The 18,231-nt window shown below is 39.7% G+C and overlaps 1 protein-coding gene across 1 annotated transcript in view; it reads right to left on the bottom strand.

The window, feature by feature from the left end:
• EEIG2 (EEIG family member 2) overlaps positions 1-18,013 on the bottom strand; it is a 66,554-nt gene extending 48,541 nt beyond the window's left edge. Inside the window, exon 1 of the mRNA XM_058538666.1 lies at positions 17,614-18,013. Coding sequence (XP_058394649.1) covers positions 17,614-17,753 — 140 coding nt within the window. The 5' untranslated portion in view covers positions 17,754-18,013. The remainder of the gene's footprint in view (positions 1-17,613) is intronic.
• Positions 18,014-18,231: the final 218 nt, after the last annotated feature.

Below are 18,231 nucleotides of genomic sequence, written 5' to 3'. Positions count from 1 at the left end.
TATGGGTTACCTTAGCAAAAATAGCTGTCAGATTCATTCTGACTTACTATCAGTTGGTACGAATTTACAGTTGCTCAAATTAAGAAACGGCAAGTGCTGATATTGCAGTTCTTACTGAGTTCTGGTTGCTTCAGGAAGTCTTAGATTTTATTAGTATAATGAGCTAGTTTACAGTTCTCAACTGTATATAATTACAAATGCATAATATCTGTATTACTAACAATGATTGAGTTTATTTTTCCACTAATAGAAACTATAAAGGTAATTTATGGTTGCTTATAAAAGGTTCCTTAGTAACTTAGCCTGCAAGCAAAATTTTGGAACGAATTACCTTCTTTTGCAAGGACTGTGAACAATCTTTCCTAACTACCTTCCTGGGTTGTTATTTCTAAAACTGTTTCTGCCCTGGACATAGCAGAAATATGTTCAAGGATATTCCAAATATATGGAATATAGGATAGGTCAAGTAAGATATTTATTTGAGCTTTCTGGAAGTCATTCCTTAACCATAAGGAATGATTAAAATGGGGAGACCTTCATGTCCAGGATGGTACACAGAGGTGATACTTTGTGAGGAAGACTAGCCCTGAGCTAACATCTGTTGCCAATCTTCCTCTTGGAGGCCCTGGGCTAACATCCGTGCCCATCTTCCTCTACTTTATATAGGATGCCGCCACAGCATGGCTTGACAAGTGGTGCGTTGACCCGTTCCTGGGATCCTAACCGAAGCAGAGCGTGTGAACCTAACCACCATGCCACTATGCTGGCCCCCAGAGGTGATACTTTTAAAAATATAAAACCTTATGGGACCCTGAATTGGCCTCAAAAGGTAATAATTGAAGATAAAATGTTAATAACTTTATGTTTAGATAGCAGCACTAGAGAATTCCAAATTGCTACTGAAATGTAGTTGCAGTCTGTGAACAAGGAAACATAAAATTTTAACTGGAAAGAAAATGTCACTAAATGAGTTTATTCTAATGCTATGCTAGTGATGACTCACTAAAATGAAATGAAGCAAACACATGAAGGCCAAAATCAATATTATGGGTAGTTCCTCATTTCATCAGGATAAATAAATCTTGGATGTGTAAGCAAGTTTCTAAGCTACAATGCTTGGAAATAGCATTTGATTAGGAAAAGCCTGAGAATTTCTTCTGAAATCAGTAAACAGATTTCAGGACAGAAAAAAATAGTTTTCTTAACTGGACTGTGGTTACCAGGGGCAGTGGGGGTGGGGGGTGGGCACAAGGGGTGAAGGGAGTCATATATATGGTGATGGACAAACAAAAATGTACAACCCAAAATTTCACAATGTTAGAAACCATTAAAACATCAATTAAAAAAAAATAGTTTTCTTTAAGATAACAGAAAGACAGACTTTCAGTCATGAGTTCGTTTCTAATACCTGTAACCGTATTTTCCCTTACACTATTCCTTTGCCCCAACCTATAATCATGTTCAAGTCTCTACCCTAAAAATAAATACATAAAATAAAATTGTTTTTTCCTCTTTTCCCCCTTTTACCTAATTCCACTTTTCTCCTTCTTTCATTAACAAACTTCCCAAAAGAACAACTGTACTCAATGCTCCTGCTGCTTCACCACCTGCTCACTCCCTAACCCCTTGGAACTTGGTTCTGCTTCTACGACTCCAATGAAACTACTCCTCAAGTTCATCACTGGACAGCCACATGCAAAAGAATCAAACTGGACCACTATCTTACACCAAACAGAAAAATTAACTCAAGATGGATTAAAGACTTGAACATAAGACCTGAAACCATAAAACTCCTAGAAGAAAACATAGGGGGTAATAAGCATCTTGACATAGGTCTTGGCGATGATTTTTTGGATGTGACACCAACAGCAAAGGCAACAAAAGCAAAAATAAAAAAGTCAGACTACACCAAACTAAAAAGCATCTGCACATCAAAGGAAACCATCAACAAAATGAAAAGGGAGAAAATATTTGCAAATCATATATCTGATAAGGGGTTAATATCCAAAATATATAAAGAGCTCATACAATTCGGTAGCAAAAAATCCAATTAAAAAATGGGGAAAGGATCTGAATAGACATTTTTCTAAAGAAGATACACAAATGATGAACAGGTACATGAAAAGGTGCTCAACATCACTAATCATTAGGGAAATGCATATCAAAACCACCATGAGACATCACCTTACACCTGTTAGAATGTTTATTATCAGCGCCGGCCCCATGGCTTAGCGGTTAAGTGCGCGCGCTCCGCTACTGGCGGCCCGGGTTTGGATCCCGGGCGCGCACCGACACACCGCTTCTCCGGCCATGCTGAGGCCGCGTCCCACATACGGCAACTAGAAGGATGTGTAACTGTGACATACAAGTATCCACGAGGGCTTTGGGGGACAAAAAAAAGGAGGAGGATTGGCAATAGATGTTAGCTCAGAGCCGGTCATCCTCAGCAAAAAGAGGAGGATTAGCACGGATGTTAGCTCAGGGCTGATCTTCCTCAAAAAAAAAAAAAAACAAAACAGAATGGTTATTATCAAAAAGACAAGAAATAACAAGTGATGGTGAGGATGTGGAGAAAAGGGAACCCTTGTGTGCTGTTGGTGGGAATGTAACTTGGTGCAGTGACCATGGAAAACAGTATGGAAGTTCCTCAAAAAATTAAAAATAGAATTACCATATGATCCAGCAATCCTACTTCTGGGTATTTATCTGGAAAAAACAAAAACACTAACGCAAAAAGATATATGCACCCCCATGTTCACTGCAGCATTATTTATAATGGCCAAGATATGGTAACAACATAAGTGTCTATTGATGGATGAATGGATAAAGAAAATGTCGTATATAAATATATACACACACACACACACACAATATTATTCAGCCACAAAAAAGAATGAAATCTTGCCATGTGTGACAACATGGATAGAACTTGAGGGCATTATGCTAAGTGAAATAACTCAGATAGAGAAATACAAATACTGTATGATCTCACTTATATGTGGAATCTTAAAAAACAACAAAACAAAACAAAACACCGAGCTCATAGATACAGAGAACAGATTGGTGGCTGCCAGAGGCAGAGGGTGAGGGTTGAGTGAAACAGGTGAACATGGTCAAAAGGTATAAACTTCCAGTTATAAAATAAATAAGTCATGGGGATGTAATGTACAGCACGATGACTAAAGTTACTACTATTATTGCATACTTGAAAGTTGCTAAGTGAGTAGATCTTAAAAGTTCTTATTGCAAGAAAAAAAAATTTTTTTTAACTATGTATGGTGATGGATGATAACTAGACTTTATTGCGGTGATCATTTCACAATATATACAAATATTGAATCATTACGTTGTACATCTGAAACTAATATGTTATATATCAACTATGCCTCAATTATATTACAAAAAAAAACTTCACCAAAGACTTGCTGATTGTCAAATAAAGAGAGCAGCTCTCATACCACCCCATCTCTCCACACTACGGCAGAGCTGAACACTCTCCTCTAAAGCTTTTTCCTCAGTTAGCTTCTGTGATACCTCATACCTCTCCAATGTTTTGGTCTCATTTTCCTTAATTAGGTCTTTTTCTACCAAGGTTCTATCCTTTGGCCCTTGTGTTTAGTTCATATGCCTTCTCTGGCTTGACCTTAACCATGTGGATTATTTTAAAGTCTAGGTACGAAATCCTGACTACTCTGCTCAGTTTCAGACATAAGTTCTCAGTTGCCCACCATACCTCATCACAGACCTTGCTTGCATCTCACATTCAAACATTCACAGGAAAAAGCTCAGTATTGGCAAGAGAAGGAAAAAATTGGAAACAACAGGAATATCCAAAACAGAAGAACTGTTACTTAATTTCTAGTCCATTCATGAAAGAATATTATATATGGCACTATTAAAATAACATGCTTAAAGTGTTTAATAATGTGGAAAATGCTTATATTATAATGTTCAGTAAATAAAAAAGCAAGACAAAAAATTGTATATGTAATTTGGCTTCTGTGTAAAAAATGAATTGGAAGAAACTGGAAAGGTATATTTCAAAATGTTAACAGTGATTATCTCTGATCTGTAACATTTTCTTCTTTGTAATTTTAGTATTTTCCAAATTTTCTATACTGATCTTGAATTAATTTTAGAATCAGAAAAAATGGAGGGCTCAAGGATATTGCCTACAGAATAAAATCCAGCTTTCACAGAACAGCATCCAAATCCTGCCAAAATCTGGCCGCCAATGCAGTCTTGTCCTTCACTACAGCCCCCAAACATTCTCTGTTCCGCTCTGCTACCTAGTCACCATGTTCTCGATGCTGTCCACTTTTATGGTTCTGTGCTCCTGTTTATCAAGTCTGTTCTCTCCTACCCCAAAGCAGGACATTTTGACACTGAAGAGCTTTGTTCCCTAAACCATAATACAGAGCTGGAGGGCAATGCTCAAAATTCTCTCTTAGATTAGCTAAGAAAGAAAAATTCTACAAGTCTTTCCAATCCATAATGAATATTATTGGTAGCAATAATAAACATAAAATTAGCTAAAATAACTCACTGGCTAAAATGACACACAATAAAGATTGCTCTTGGCTATGAATTACCACAAAAATTAAGAATTCTTAACAGAATTTAGATACGTAAAATCTGATCCTGAAAAACTGGACTTTATAAAAATAATAGCCACTATATAGATTATGGCAGATTAATATAAATTAGGGTAGATATTAAAATCTTTACATTTGTTTTATGACTCATGTTCATTGTAAAATATACAGAGAAGAGAATAAACACCAAGGAAAATAATTTCATAAAATAAAAATTGAAGTGAAAAAATAATAGAAATAGTTCAATTGCCTGAAATAATGCCCGGCACATGGTAGACAAAGAACAGATATTTGTTAAATGAAAGAATGAACTGCTTTGTATAGAAAATTGTCCAGGGAATTAATTAGACTGGCTTAATGAGTTTTGTCAGAAAATGCTTTTTTAAATCAGTTTTATTTATAATTCACATACTATACAATTCATCCACTAAAAATGTACAATTCAGTGGTTTTTAGCATATTCACAGTGTGTGAAACCACCACCACAGTCACTTTTAGGACATTTTCATCACCTCCAAAAGAAACCTCATACCCATCAGTAGTCACTCCCCATTTTCCTCCAACCCCCCAACCCTAGGCAACCACTCAGCTACCTCCTGTCTCTGTAGATTTTGCCTATTCTGGACATTTCATATAAACTGAATCACACAATGTGTGGTCTTTGGTGACTGCCATCTTTCACTTAGCACGATGTTTTCAAGTTTCATCCATGTTGTAGCATGTATCAGTACTATATTTCTTTTTATTGCCTAATAATATTCCACTGTATGGATATCTTACATTTTATTTATCCATCCATCAGTTGACAGATATTGGATTGTTTCCACTCTTTGGAAGAATGCTGCTATGAAAATTACGCACAGGTTTTTGTGTTGACATGTTTTCATTTCTTTTGGGTATATTAGCGGAATTGCCAGATCATATGGTAATTGTTCAACATCTGAGGACTTGCCAGTCTGTTTTTCAAAGTGGTTTCACTAGAAAATGCTTTCTTGATGGAGATTTAGTACTAATGTACTACTCTTTAAAATAGTTAATAATAAATGCAAGCCAAAATGTTATTAGAGTCAAAATGTCTGACATTCTCTCATCCCATTTCGCTCCTACTAGTTAAATCCTACTAAACTTTCAAAGCTTAGCTCACATGCCACCTCTTCCAAGGAGTCTTCCCTACTTTCTCAGTCAGAATTAAGAGCTCCCTTCCTCCTTTGAACTGCCATACAATTTTATTTGTACATTTACTATAGCCTTTGTCACTCTGCCCTATATTGCATTAACAATACACGTGTTAGGGCCAGCCCAGTGCCGTAGAGGTTAAGTTCACATGCTTGGCTTTGGTGGGCTGGTGTTCGCAGGTTCGGATCCCTGGCACGGACCGACGCACTGCTTGTCAAGCCATGCTGTGGCGGCATCCCATACAAAGTAGAGGAACATTGGCATGGATGTTAGCCCAGTGCCAATCTCCCCGAGCAAAAAGAGGAGGATTGGCATCGGATGTTAGCTGAGGGCTAATCTTTCTCACCAAAAACAAAAACCGAAATAACATATGTGTCAGTATATGCCACTAAACTGCAGGCTCCTTGATGGTAAAAACTTATATTTGATACCTATGTTTACAGTAATGACTATTATGAAGAATAAATCATTTGAGGTGATGGAAAGGGCTCATGCACAAGATGAAAGTAAATGTCATATGTAGTATTTTCACAGAATAAACTTATCTGCAAGGTAATATATTTAATAAAAGATAAACCTGAAATAATATAACCAATAAATGCTGATATTTGCTGATGAGCAACAAAAAAGATATATCTCAAGCATATAATAAGCAAAATAATAAGCACATAATAAGCAAAAATAACGACTTACATAAGCAGAAACACAAATAGGAAAAAAAGAGGGACCTTCCTAAAACTGTTAGATAAAAATTAATTACTGTATAAGCCCATATGTCTATATTTTATTAAATCATACAGTTGGTAGAATGACTGAATAGACTCATCAATGCTATGGCAAAATGTCCCTATATTATGAAGTTTAAAAAGGAGAAAACTGTCTTCTTAATGCTAATCCATTTTACTTGAATATACTAACATGTAAATAATTGGCTTGGCTTAATAAAAATTTGGGGACATTGAAATATTTATTCATTTAAAAAATTGTGGTAAAATACACATAACATAAAATTTACTATCTTAACCATTTTTAAGTGTACAGTTCAGTAGTCTTAAGCACAATCATATTGTTCTGCACCAAATCTCCAAGAACTCTGTTCGTCTTGTAAAACTGAAACTCTGTCCCCATTAAACAACAACTCCCCACTCCTCCCTCCCCCTAGCCCCTGGCAACCACCATTCTACTTTCTGTCTCTATGGATTTGACCACTCTAGGTACCTCATATAAGTGGAATGACATAGTGAATGGTAGGTGAATGGATAAATAAACTATGGTACATTCAGACAAGAGAAAACTATTCACAGTGCTAAAAAGAAATGAGCTACCAAGCCATGAAGACGTGGAGGAAACTTAAATGCATATAACTAAATGAAAGAAGCCAATCTGAATAAGATTACCTACTGTATGATTCCAACTATAGGACATTCTGGAAAAGGCAAAACTATGGAGACAGTAAAAAGATCAGGGGTTGCCTTGGGTTAGGAGAAGGTAGGGATGAACACGTGGCACACAGATTTTTAGGGCACTGAAAGGATCCTGTATGATACTCTAATGGTGGAGACATGTCATTACACATTTGTCAAAGCTCATAGGATATACAACACCAAGAGTGAACCCTAATGCAAACCGTGGACTTTGGGTGATAATGATGTGTCAATGTAGGTCCATCAACCGTAACAAATGTACCACTCTGGTGTGGGATGTTGATAAAGGGGGAGGCTGGACATGTGTGCAGGCAGGAGGTACATGGAAACTCTCTGGACTTTCCACTCAGTTTTGCTGCAAACCTAATATTGCTCTAAAAGTCTATCAGAAAACAAAAACAAAAACAAAAAAAAACCCAAGAAGGTGGGCAGAAATGCCCTCAAGGAATTCACTGAAGGAATCAGAGATGTGGGAGGTTAAAGTGTGGAGAACAAGGTTCATGGAAGCCAAGATAGTCAAGTTTCAAGAAACAGGTAACTCTCACAGAATTTCGAATAGAGCACAAAGGCACAAATGAGAAAACACTGACTAGAAACAGCAATTAGAGATGGCTGATGATATCAGGAAGGACAGTTTCCACTGAGTGATGGGGTGGAGGTTAGAGTATGGGATTGAGAAGACAGGAGGGATGCTTGAGATAGTAAATGTACATTATTTCTTCATGAAGTTTGGATCAGAATTGTATTGAGAGAGAGAGAGAGAAGTTAGATGGAGATGGGATCAAAGATCCAGGGAAATGGATTGGCATTGAACAAGAGGAAGAATATTTTGTCCTCTGAAATGGAGTGAAAAGATTATTGAAGGTATAGATTAAGTTTGTAGGTAGGGAAGTGTGAAACATAAAGAAAGAAAGAGACACAGAAAATAAAAGGAGGCAAGGCCTTCTAAGAAGTGGAAGGCAAGACCTAATATGACTTCATTCTTGCACTCCTAGAAGTAACAGCTGGAGAAACTGTCTTGTATTACCTGGGCCTTAGATATGGCACTGAATTATTTTACAGCCATGTGCTGCATAAAGACGTTTCAGTCAACGACGGACCATATATATGGCAGTGGTCCCATAAGATTAGTACCATATAGCCTAAGTGTGTAGTAGGCTATACCATCTAGGTTTGTGTAAGTACACTCTATGACATTCGCACAATGACAAAATCACCTAACGACGCATTTCTCAGAACATATCCCCGTTGTTAAGCAACAATGACTGTATAACCATAGTGGAAATCCTAAGTCCATTCTACGTTCTGGGTATATTTCTCATCCCTGTAATCCACTGGAAAAGACTAAAATGCAAGTTCTGGTCACCCATTCTCCCTAAATCCCCAGTCTGCTCTTTCCTACTGTTCTATTTTTCCTCACTGTAATTCATTTTCCTGTTGCTGCTCTTTCCCAACTCATTCTACCATACCACTTGAAACCCTGGTTCCATGGTTAAACAAGCTCTTACATTCTCAACCTCTTCACTTAACACTCTATTCACTGCCTAACCGAAACCTGGCTATCTCATGAAGACACTACTTGTATTGAAGCCCTGTAGGGTAGATGATGTTTATTCTCCACCCTCATATTCCACAGGAGGCAGTGCCAGCATTTTCCTAACACCTCAATGCCACTTGTAGGCTGTAACTATTCTGCTTTCAAGCTTGAGGCTTAAAAGCTTGAAGCACTTGACATCTGGCTATGTCACACTCTTCCTCTCCTAGTTAATGTCACATTGAAGCACCTGTTTTCAATCTCTCTCTCTCTTCACCCCAACACCTGCAATCATATTGGCTATTTTTACACCATGCAAATAACCTAACACCCTAGATGCAGAGTTCTTTGCCCCAAGCTTATCTTCATACCACTTTAGCAACACCCACACCTTAGACCTTGCCAACTCTCCAGACTGCTCTACCTGAGGAATCTCAAGCTTTCATATTGCACTCTCTGATCACATCTCCTACCCTACCTAATCTGTCACAGTCTCATTCCTTCCCTACGTAGTTTCCTTTACAATCACTGAGGCCTTCATCTTCCAACCGTTCTATATTTTCCTGATTTATCTTCTTGGTCTGGTTTCCTCATGAATTGTGGACCCTATGACTGATTCCTTAAATTCCTTTCTTACCAACACTCTTAATTCCCTTGCCTCCTTGGCCTTTCCACATACCTACAAACTTCTAAATCTGAATCAATCCTACCATCCATTGTCTCCTATCTCAAACCTAGGAGCACTGTTAGAGAAAAATGCATGAACATGCACATTGCCATCACTAAAATTCATGTTTTAAATTTCAGTTGGGCCTTTTGGACTTGTCTTCAGTCAGCTTCCTCTCTCATTCTTTATAGAAGCTTTTCTGATCTTTTATCATCATCCTCATGTCCCTTACTCCACCTTTCTTGGCTATTACTGAGAAAGCTAAAGTCATCAGATGAGACTTCTCTTAAATTCAAGCCCTAAGCCAACCTACTAACTTTGTGTAAGTCAATCCCCTGGTTTTGGCTCCCTAGACCCTACAGTTATCAAAGCAAGTCCAGACTCCTTGAAATGACCACTCTCTCTCCCTCTCTTTAAGTGGCAGTAGTAATATACCACTATATTCAGAATGCTCCCTGCACACACCATGTTGCTGCTCCTTGCCACTGTGTATACTGTTCCTTCTATCATTCCATTCCCCTCTCCAGCTAGACTTTTTCCAAAACCTTGTTAAGGAATTCTCTTCCATGACACTTCCCCTGACTCTCCCTGCTCCAAAAAAAAAAATCACTTAAACACTTCTTCCTACCTTTTCTTGTATTTATTTTTACTACTATAAATTTTATGCTGCATGGAAATTTTTCATAAAGGTAATTAAAAGAACGAACTTGGGTGAAACAACTGGTAGAAACAAGAACTATAGGAATTGAGTGAGAGGTGAAATCATAGTAGGATGGTGCAGAAAGATTTCATTCAGGTGTAGTAAGTGTTGGAAGGAAGCAGTGGGTGGACTGCAGGTTGGCACAGGTGTGCGCATAAAGCTCATGAGACATTGATCTAGATCCTGAAGAATGGTTGGAATTCGAATCAACTAAAAGAAAGGTGAAGAGGAGGTAGGAAAAGGAGAGCGTACCAAGGAGAAAGAAAGGCACACACGCTGGCTAATATGAGCTGACCAGCCCGGAGGTTTAGGAAGAGCAGTATTAGGAAATAAAAATGAAAGCTTAATCATAGAATCTTGGAGTCAGAAAGTACCTTAAGAACGATCTAGGTCACCTATCCTTCTAAGGAAGGATTACGTTCCGGACAAATGGAAGGGGTGCTGAGGTAGCCTATTCACTACTGAACTGTTCTAAACGTTACATATTATTTTTTCTAATATTATACTGAATGGAAATATGCGTTCTTTAACATCTCCCCACTGGTCCTACTTCTGTCCTGTGAGGCACCCAGCGTAAGTCTATTCCCTTTTATGGGACAGTCTTTCAAATATCTTTCATTTAATTGATGTGTGACCTTGAACAAATTATGTTGCTTTTCTGAGGATCAACTTTTTCATCTCTAAAAGAGAAGTGTGGCAGAGGCTAACTGTCCCCTGATATCTGTCCTCCCCTTCTCTTTATCATAACTGAATCTTTTGCTGGGCACATGGACACCCAGCAAAGAGTACATTTCTCATCCTTCCTTGGGGCTGGATGTGGCCTTGTGCTTAAGTTCTGCTCAACAGGTTGTGAGCAAAAGGGACTTCCCCATCCTCTTTCCTCCTTCCCAGCAGCTGGAATTCGGATGTGGGGTGAGCCAACTTAGTCCCTGTGGATGAGAACAATACCCTGGGCATGACAAAGCAACAAGATAAAAAGTCAGGGCCCCTGACAATCACATCAGCTTGGACTTCATATGAGAGAGAGATAAACTTCTATTGTGTTTAAGCCACTTGTTATTTTTTAATATATGTGTTATAGCACCTGACATATATCCTAACTCAATATGAGGTAACATCTCTAATAAAAGGGAGTCTATAAGAATTAAGTAAAATTAGGAATATAAAATATACATATATACAAGTTCATTTTTTAGTATTTAAAGACCATCATTTTCTCTGGAGACTCATCCCAGTCCCCTGTTATTAACATAATTCAAGATTCCTCAGAATCTTAATATACTTCCCTGGATCTCTATTTGATAATGTCCCTCAAAGGCTGACACCTCAAACTGAACATTAATTCTTTATAAGCTGTGCACATAGAATAGCATATACTTCCCCATATATTTAATTTGGGGATCTCTGTATATCTGTCGTCCTTAACAAAACTACAACAAATTCTTTCTCCAAATATCTGCACTCTTTCAAAAAATATTTATAAACTGCCTATTGCGCAAGGCTTAGTGATACAACAGTGAATATTAACCTACTGGTGTAAAATGGCATTAAATAATATTTTTACAAGGTATAACCATCCAGTAATGAGATTGAATTTTGAAGACTTACTACTGGAAAGTCACAGTTTGGGGAAAAAAAAAGTATATGCATGAGTACTATGTTTCTTTTCTTATCTTTCATGTACAATAATCTTGGGGCAGATCTAAAAGGGCCAGGTCTAGCGACCTGTTTAGTGGTGTCACACGTTGGAACCAGTTTTCTGAGACTGGTATTTCGAAAAAGTCATACTACATATATTTACCTACTATTTTGTAAAAACACTAAAATGAGAAAACACATAAGATAAAATCTGAGAGGCAGTAGAGTTTAGTAACTAAGAGCGTACCCTGCAGCCAACCCGCCTCCCAGCTCTGCACTTACTAGCGGTGTAACTTTCAGCACCTCTTCATGCTTCTGTTTCTTCAGGGATAAAACGAGAGTAATAACCATAGTAATAATGTAATAATAGTACCTTCCTCCTAGGATTATTTTGAGGATGTAAAGGCTTCTAAAAGTTCCTGGCACATGGGAAAAGTGCTCAATAAATGTTAGCTAGAATGGTATGTATCTGTATTCCCTTTCTTTGCAGAGAGAATGGACTTCTGAAAGCACATAGGATTGAAGATATCAAAACAAAATGTGATTTTTTAATGTCCAGGTGAAACAGGTCTGGTTCTTCCTGCTGCCCTCCCAACACTTGCCACTGGCCAAGGTGATAGTTTCTCTTGCTAACTCAGGACAGACGTTAGTTTCAAGAGTAACTGGATGGTTTGTTTCCTGAATCATCTTCTTGTGTTCCCATGCCCTTCTGCATGAACTGGGGGGTCACCGTGATCTGCCTTCAGCTGCTCATCCAGCTCCATGGACTTTAGCATCTCCTGATCAATGTTTAATGATATGGGAAGACACATTAAGTGAAAAAAACATACAAATACAGTATGATCCCACCTTGGTTTTTTTTTTTTTTTTAAGTTATTTGATAAGTGTGTGTGGGAGGGTGTGTGTGTATATATATATGTACACGTACATGAATAAAGACTCCTGGATTATACACCAAAATATTAATAGTGATTACCTCTGGGTGGTTTGTTCATATGCAATTTTTGTTCTTTTCTTTTTCCTTTTCTATTTTCTAAGTTTTCCACATGAGTCCACGTTACTTTTGTAATAAGGAAAAAAGTTACTAAAAAGAAGTACACGATGTACAGTGAACTAAAATCTTGAAAACATGAAGATGCACTCTGGCCAAAGGGAAGAAATCCCTTCAGCTTGTTTACAAAGTAGAAGATCCAATACACAGATGTGCTCATTAGCTTCCCAGACACTCCCTGAATTCACATGGTTTTTTGCCACAAGTGCATGTGAAACTGAGAAGGAAGTATTTATCTACGAGCATAAAAAAAGATGAACAAAGTAAGGCAAATTTGGGAATCCTAAAAAATACATGAAAAATTTCTTCCTATTACTCCTTTACTAAAGCAGACCAGGAATTAAATCTGTTCTAACACTCCGAATAAACCTCAAAAGTGATTTAAATGCTTTTACAAAGGAAGAGTGCTGTGAAAAAATTTAAATAATGTAATATTCTGTCTTCGTGAAGGGTCTTCAAAAATATTTTATTAGGCAATAATTTGGCTTCAGTTTATTAGATCACTATAATCGTGCAATGCATTTTCTGAATGTTTTATTAACTATGGCATGTAAAAATCTGACCATTTTAATAACATTTATTACAAATAAATATCTTTTAGTTTTTATATTTTTTTCTAACCTCTTCACTGGACAAACCTTCCCAGGAGAAACTGGATCCTTCTAAAATTAATTCTCACTAATAATCCTTAAAAGGGCAAAGTGGTTTAAGGACATTCTTAGATGAAAAGTTCAGTAAGCAAGTTTACTTAGAAAACACCAGAATCTAAGAAATACACAATAAATATGCCACCACCTGCTTACAGGCTCACTGTCACCTCAGTGTAGTATGTTAAACATATAACTTACTTCCTCATATCCTCCCTTACTTTATACTATATTCCCTTCAATAAAACAAAATAAAACAAAGATCCCTCTTGACTTCTTTACTTCTGTCATGTCATCAAGACATCTGTCATGGCATTATCATTTCATCAGTCACTTATATGAGAAACCTCTGAGTTCAGGTTCTTATTAGCTCCTGCCTGGGTTATTTTAATAGCCTCTTAACTTGTCTCTCCATCTCTAAAATATCTCCACTAGAATCCAAAGAGCATCAACCCACCAGCCAGCTTAAATACCACTTTAATCACATTACAACTTAGTGTAAGAATCTTAGATTGAATTTTGTCCTGTGAGCAATGGACAGCAAACTCTTTTTAATGGCATTCAAGGTTTTTATCTTATGCTTCTGTTCAATGTGAACTCTACAACCAGGCTGATCTACCATCAACTCCTATTGATGGCTTGCTCAAGCTGTCCTCCCACTTGCACTTCCCTGTTAGTGCAAATTCATCCTCCCAGCATGCTCAGCTGAAAAGCTAATACAGTTTTCAGTAACCATTACCGCTGTAAATAAACTCTTTTCTTCCAGAGTTTCAACAATACTCACATATTGTCTGACTCATCGATTAGGCACTAAATCATACTGTCTCCTGCTGTCCAGCAATTACACATCTATGATCTAATTTAATTAAGTAAAGGTAATACCCTTATGGGAATTATATTTGTTGTACTTCTCATAGTCCCTGATAGACAGCTAGAAACTCGGTAAATGCTCAATTAATACTTGGTGAACAATGAATGATTTGCACCTTGAGTTTTTGTACAAAGCCAAATATATTTATAATTTGCTATGTACCTCTAAGGCTTTTCTCTAACAAAATGCACATTATTTTACTAAGTAGATTCATGCATCAGGGGTCCCCAAGACCACCCTCAAGTTCAGTGATCCATTTGGACAACTCATAGGACTCAGCATATAGTCTTACTTATGGCTAAGTTTTATTACAGTGAAAGGATACAAAGCAGAACCAGCAAAGTGAAAAGGTGTATGGAGAAAAGTCCTAAGGAAACCAGGCACAAGCTTCCAAGAGTCCTCTCCCAGTGCAGTCACCCAGAACACAATTTCTCCAGCATCAAATTGTGACAACACATGCTGTCTACCAGGGACGCACATTAGAGACGCAATGCCTAAGGTTTTTTTAGGGCTGGTCACGTAAGCACCCTCTGCCTACCACATGCCAAAATTCCAGACTCCCAGAAAGTATTCTGCATAAGTCACACTGTTTGTAGTCTAGGCACAGAGAGCCACTCTTATCATTTAGGTAAAGTTTTATATCAGTGTTTATATCACTGTTGACCATTCAAGTCCCTGGATGCCAGTAAAGGGCCAACATTGTAAGCAGGCCTTTCTAAGGAGAGCAGCCTTGGGCCTGCTATGTTAACCCTTTTCTATGTAGTTCATTGCTTATTTTTATAGGAGAAATGTTACAGTGCTAACTATATTTGATTTAAAAGAGGCACATGAAGTGATTTTTTTAAAAATTAAAATCTAGCTTTTAATTAGAGATGCACTGCCTAGACTGGCATCCAAAAATTAAAAGTTATACAATTTTGAAATGATTCACATCCTTTAAGTATTTCAGGTTTTCTTTCTTTTTTCTAGTAAAATGAGGTCTCTTTCTCAAATCAACACTTTCATAATTGTCAAGATAGAGGAATTAAGTATAATATCTAAAGGAAATGAACCCTCTTGGACAAGCTCCTTATCATCTCTTTAAACGTCAACTGGGTGCCAGAGCACTATGTTAGCTACATCATCTTACTAAATCCTCAAAACAACCCTATATGTCAGTGGCGGTTTTCGTTTTATAGATGGAAGCTTTGAGAGGCTACGTAACCCACCCAGGTTCACCACGGTGGAGCTAGGATTTAGGCTCAGATCTGCCTCATTCCAAACTCTTGCTCTTAGCATTACACCAGCTACTTCTACCTAACTTCAAAGGCATAGGCTCCTGATTATGAATCATTTCTCTCCAAACTACATGGGTTTTTTTTGTTTTTTGGTTGTTTGGTTTTGCAGAGCACTATTCTTAACCTTACTGACCTTGATTAAAGCCAAATTTCAGTTGGAAGAGAAAGGGGTAAGTTTAACCCAGGATACTCTGCTTTTTTCCTTTCCAACTCTTACACAGTACAAATCACAGTATACCTCTTGCTTGTTAAAACCATTAGGAAGCTTCCTATTCCCAAACTCTTCAGCATGGCACACAATCTTCTCCTTTATCTGGCATCAGTCTGTTTGAAATCAGACAGACCTGGATCCGAATCTTGGCATTTCACTTACCAGATGTGGGGACTTTGGGAAAGTTATTTTTGCTTTCTGAGGCTCGGTTTATTCATCCACAAAATGGGAATCCCTACCTCACAGGCTTGCTGTGAAAATTAAATAATATATTTAAAGGGCCCAGCCTATACATATCTGCTGAATAAGTGATTGCCTGCAATACCGGAGTAACTGACTTGTGAGAAGCAAGCCAGATGAACAATCTGAGGGAGAAAGGAAGTAGCAGGGAAGTACCCTGACCACCAGGTGTCACCACTGGCCCAGGAGAGCTGACCTAACCACCAGAGGCAGGGTGGGGGTAGGGGGACAACACCTGGAAGACATTCAAGAATTGGCTTTAGTTTTTCAACACCCTAAGAGCTGGTAAAATATTTGTGGCACCATTCTAGGTTACACTGTCCTCTTATCAGTGTGTTAAAAATGATTGTAGTATAATTAATTAGCTGAATATCCACAGAAGATTTCTTATTGCAGTTTAATTTTAAAAACTATCCTCGGCTGACTTTTTTAATTCTGAGAATCAATAGTGCTTCATACCTCCTCTGCTTCGGCCAACTAGACATTTACATTTTCTGGCTTCCATAGGCTTCAATATTGCCACTTCAGACAGTTTTCTGGCCCCAATTCCAAAACCCATTGACATTATTTCCTTTACATTATTAATAGAGATGACAGATAAAAGGAAAGCAGAATATTTTTTGGGTAAAAATAAAGTCTATGAACAGTAAATTTAGGCAAAATAAGCATTATTAATCTTTTTCCTTGATCTCAGGAACTTAAAAGTTCATTGAAAAAACTTCCGTAAATTTTCTAATTTTTTAAGGAACACACCTTAGGGTACATCTGTCAACCTACAAAAAGCCTTGAAATGACTCAAGGAAAACTATCACTCCTGACTTCATTCTGGAACCTGCCAAAGACTCTCCCTGAGAGTGCCCAGGGGCTCATTTCAAAATGAGGGCAGGGCCTGGGCTCTCCTCTGGTTCTAAGTCCTCCACACTGAGAGTCACTAGTGGTCACTTCAAGACGGGTAATTCAGTGAGTGTTAGTGCGTAACTGGAGACGCAGCTTTCTGATGAGGCACAGACTGTTGTCCCGTCTGCCAGGAACACTTGACTCAAGTCACGCCTGACCAGGCCCACTCCAGCCGCATCCTAGGCGCCCGAGTCCCCGGCTAACCAGCAAGGGAGAAGGAGTTAGGCTAAGCACGGGCTTCTGTTCGGAGCGGGCGCTCTCGGAACGCGAGCAGTTTGGGTTATTTTTGTTTTTGTTTTAACAACAGCTCAAGTTCCACTCTGCATTTCACAAACCTGAAAACGTCTTAAGAGAAACCAGAAGCATCTTCTCCCTTCTGCCCATTGCCCCCCTCCCATTTCTAGAGAATTTAGGGGGGAAGAGCAGATACCAGGAACCATCTGGAATGAGGAGCGCAGGAGCCAAGCCCAGCCGAGATGAACCCATTTGCGAGGCACTTTGTGCAGATCAATAAATTCCTGATTGATTTCACACTGGTCCCTAGAGAAAGGGGAGCTCACGAGGCTGGCTGCCCTCCCGGAGCAAATGGGCCAAGGAGAGAGATGCTGCCCATCCAACGAGCCCCCGCGGAGCGGGCGAGGGCGCAGCTGCCCGGGAGGCGCAGGCGGCGCGGAGAGCGCGTTACCTGGGGGACTCGGCGGTGAAGCTGCCGCCGTCCAGCAGCCGCATCTTGCAGAAGAGGACCCCGTTGACGAAGGGCACCGACGAGAGCTCCTCAAGCTCGAAGTCCACCTTAAACTTAAACTTCTTCTTCTTCATCATCATGAGAGCCAGACGCCGGCGAGCAGGGTGCGGAGGTGGCCCCAAAGGGCGCGCGGACCGGCGCCGCCGCCTCAGCTCGGCCGAGCCCCGGGCCCGCGCAGCCCCATGGCCAGGGCCGCGAGCTGCGCGCGGGGGCGCGGCCGGGGGGCGCCGCGCGCTGGCCGGGGCCGGGGCCGCTGCCGCCGCCTCTGGCGGCAGCACCGGCCGGAGCGCGGCGGCGGCCGCGGCGCGGACCCCGCCCGCCCGCGAGGAACGGTCGTGCTGCAGCTCGCCTGGGCGGTGGGCGCCCTTTGGGTGCGCTGCTCGCCGCCGCCGCCGCCCGTCTGAGAGCGGGGAGAAGAGAAGCTCGGAGAGCCGCCGCCGCCTCAGCGCCGCAGGACCCGAGGCGCCCCCAGCGGCCGCGGCCAGCAGCGCACCGCGGGGAGGAAGCGGGAGGGCGGGCGAGGAAATTCGGGGCGGGCGGGCGCTTCCCCGGGAAGCT

Source organism: Diceros bicornis, chromosome 4 (assembly GCF_020826845.1).
Source record: "Diceros bicornis minor isolate mBicDic1 chromosome 4, mDicBic1.mat.cur, whole genome shotgun sequence".
NCBI classification, from domain to species: domain Eukaryota; kingdom Metazoa; phylum Chordata; class Mammalia; order Perissodactyla; family Rhinocerotidae; genus Diceros; species Diceros bicornis.
The sequence above is the reverse complement of the archived record's forward strand: the minus strand, read 5'-3'. Positions and strand labels throughout refer to the sequence as shown.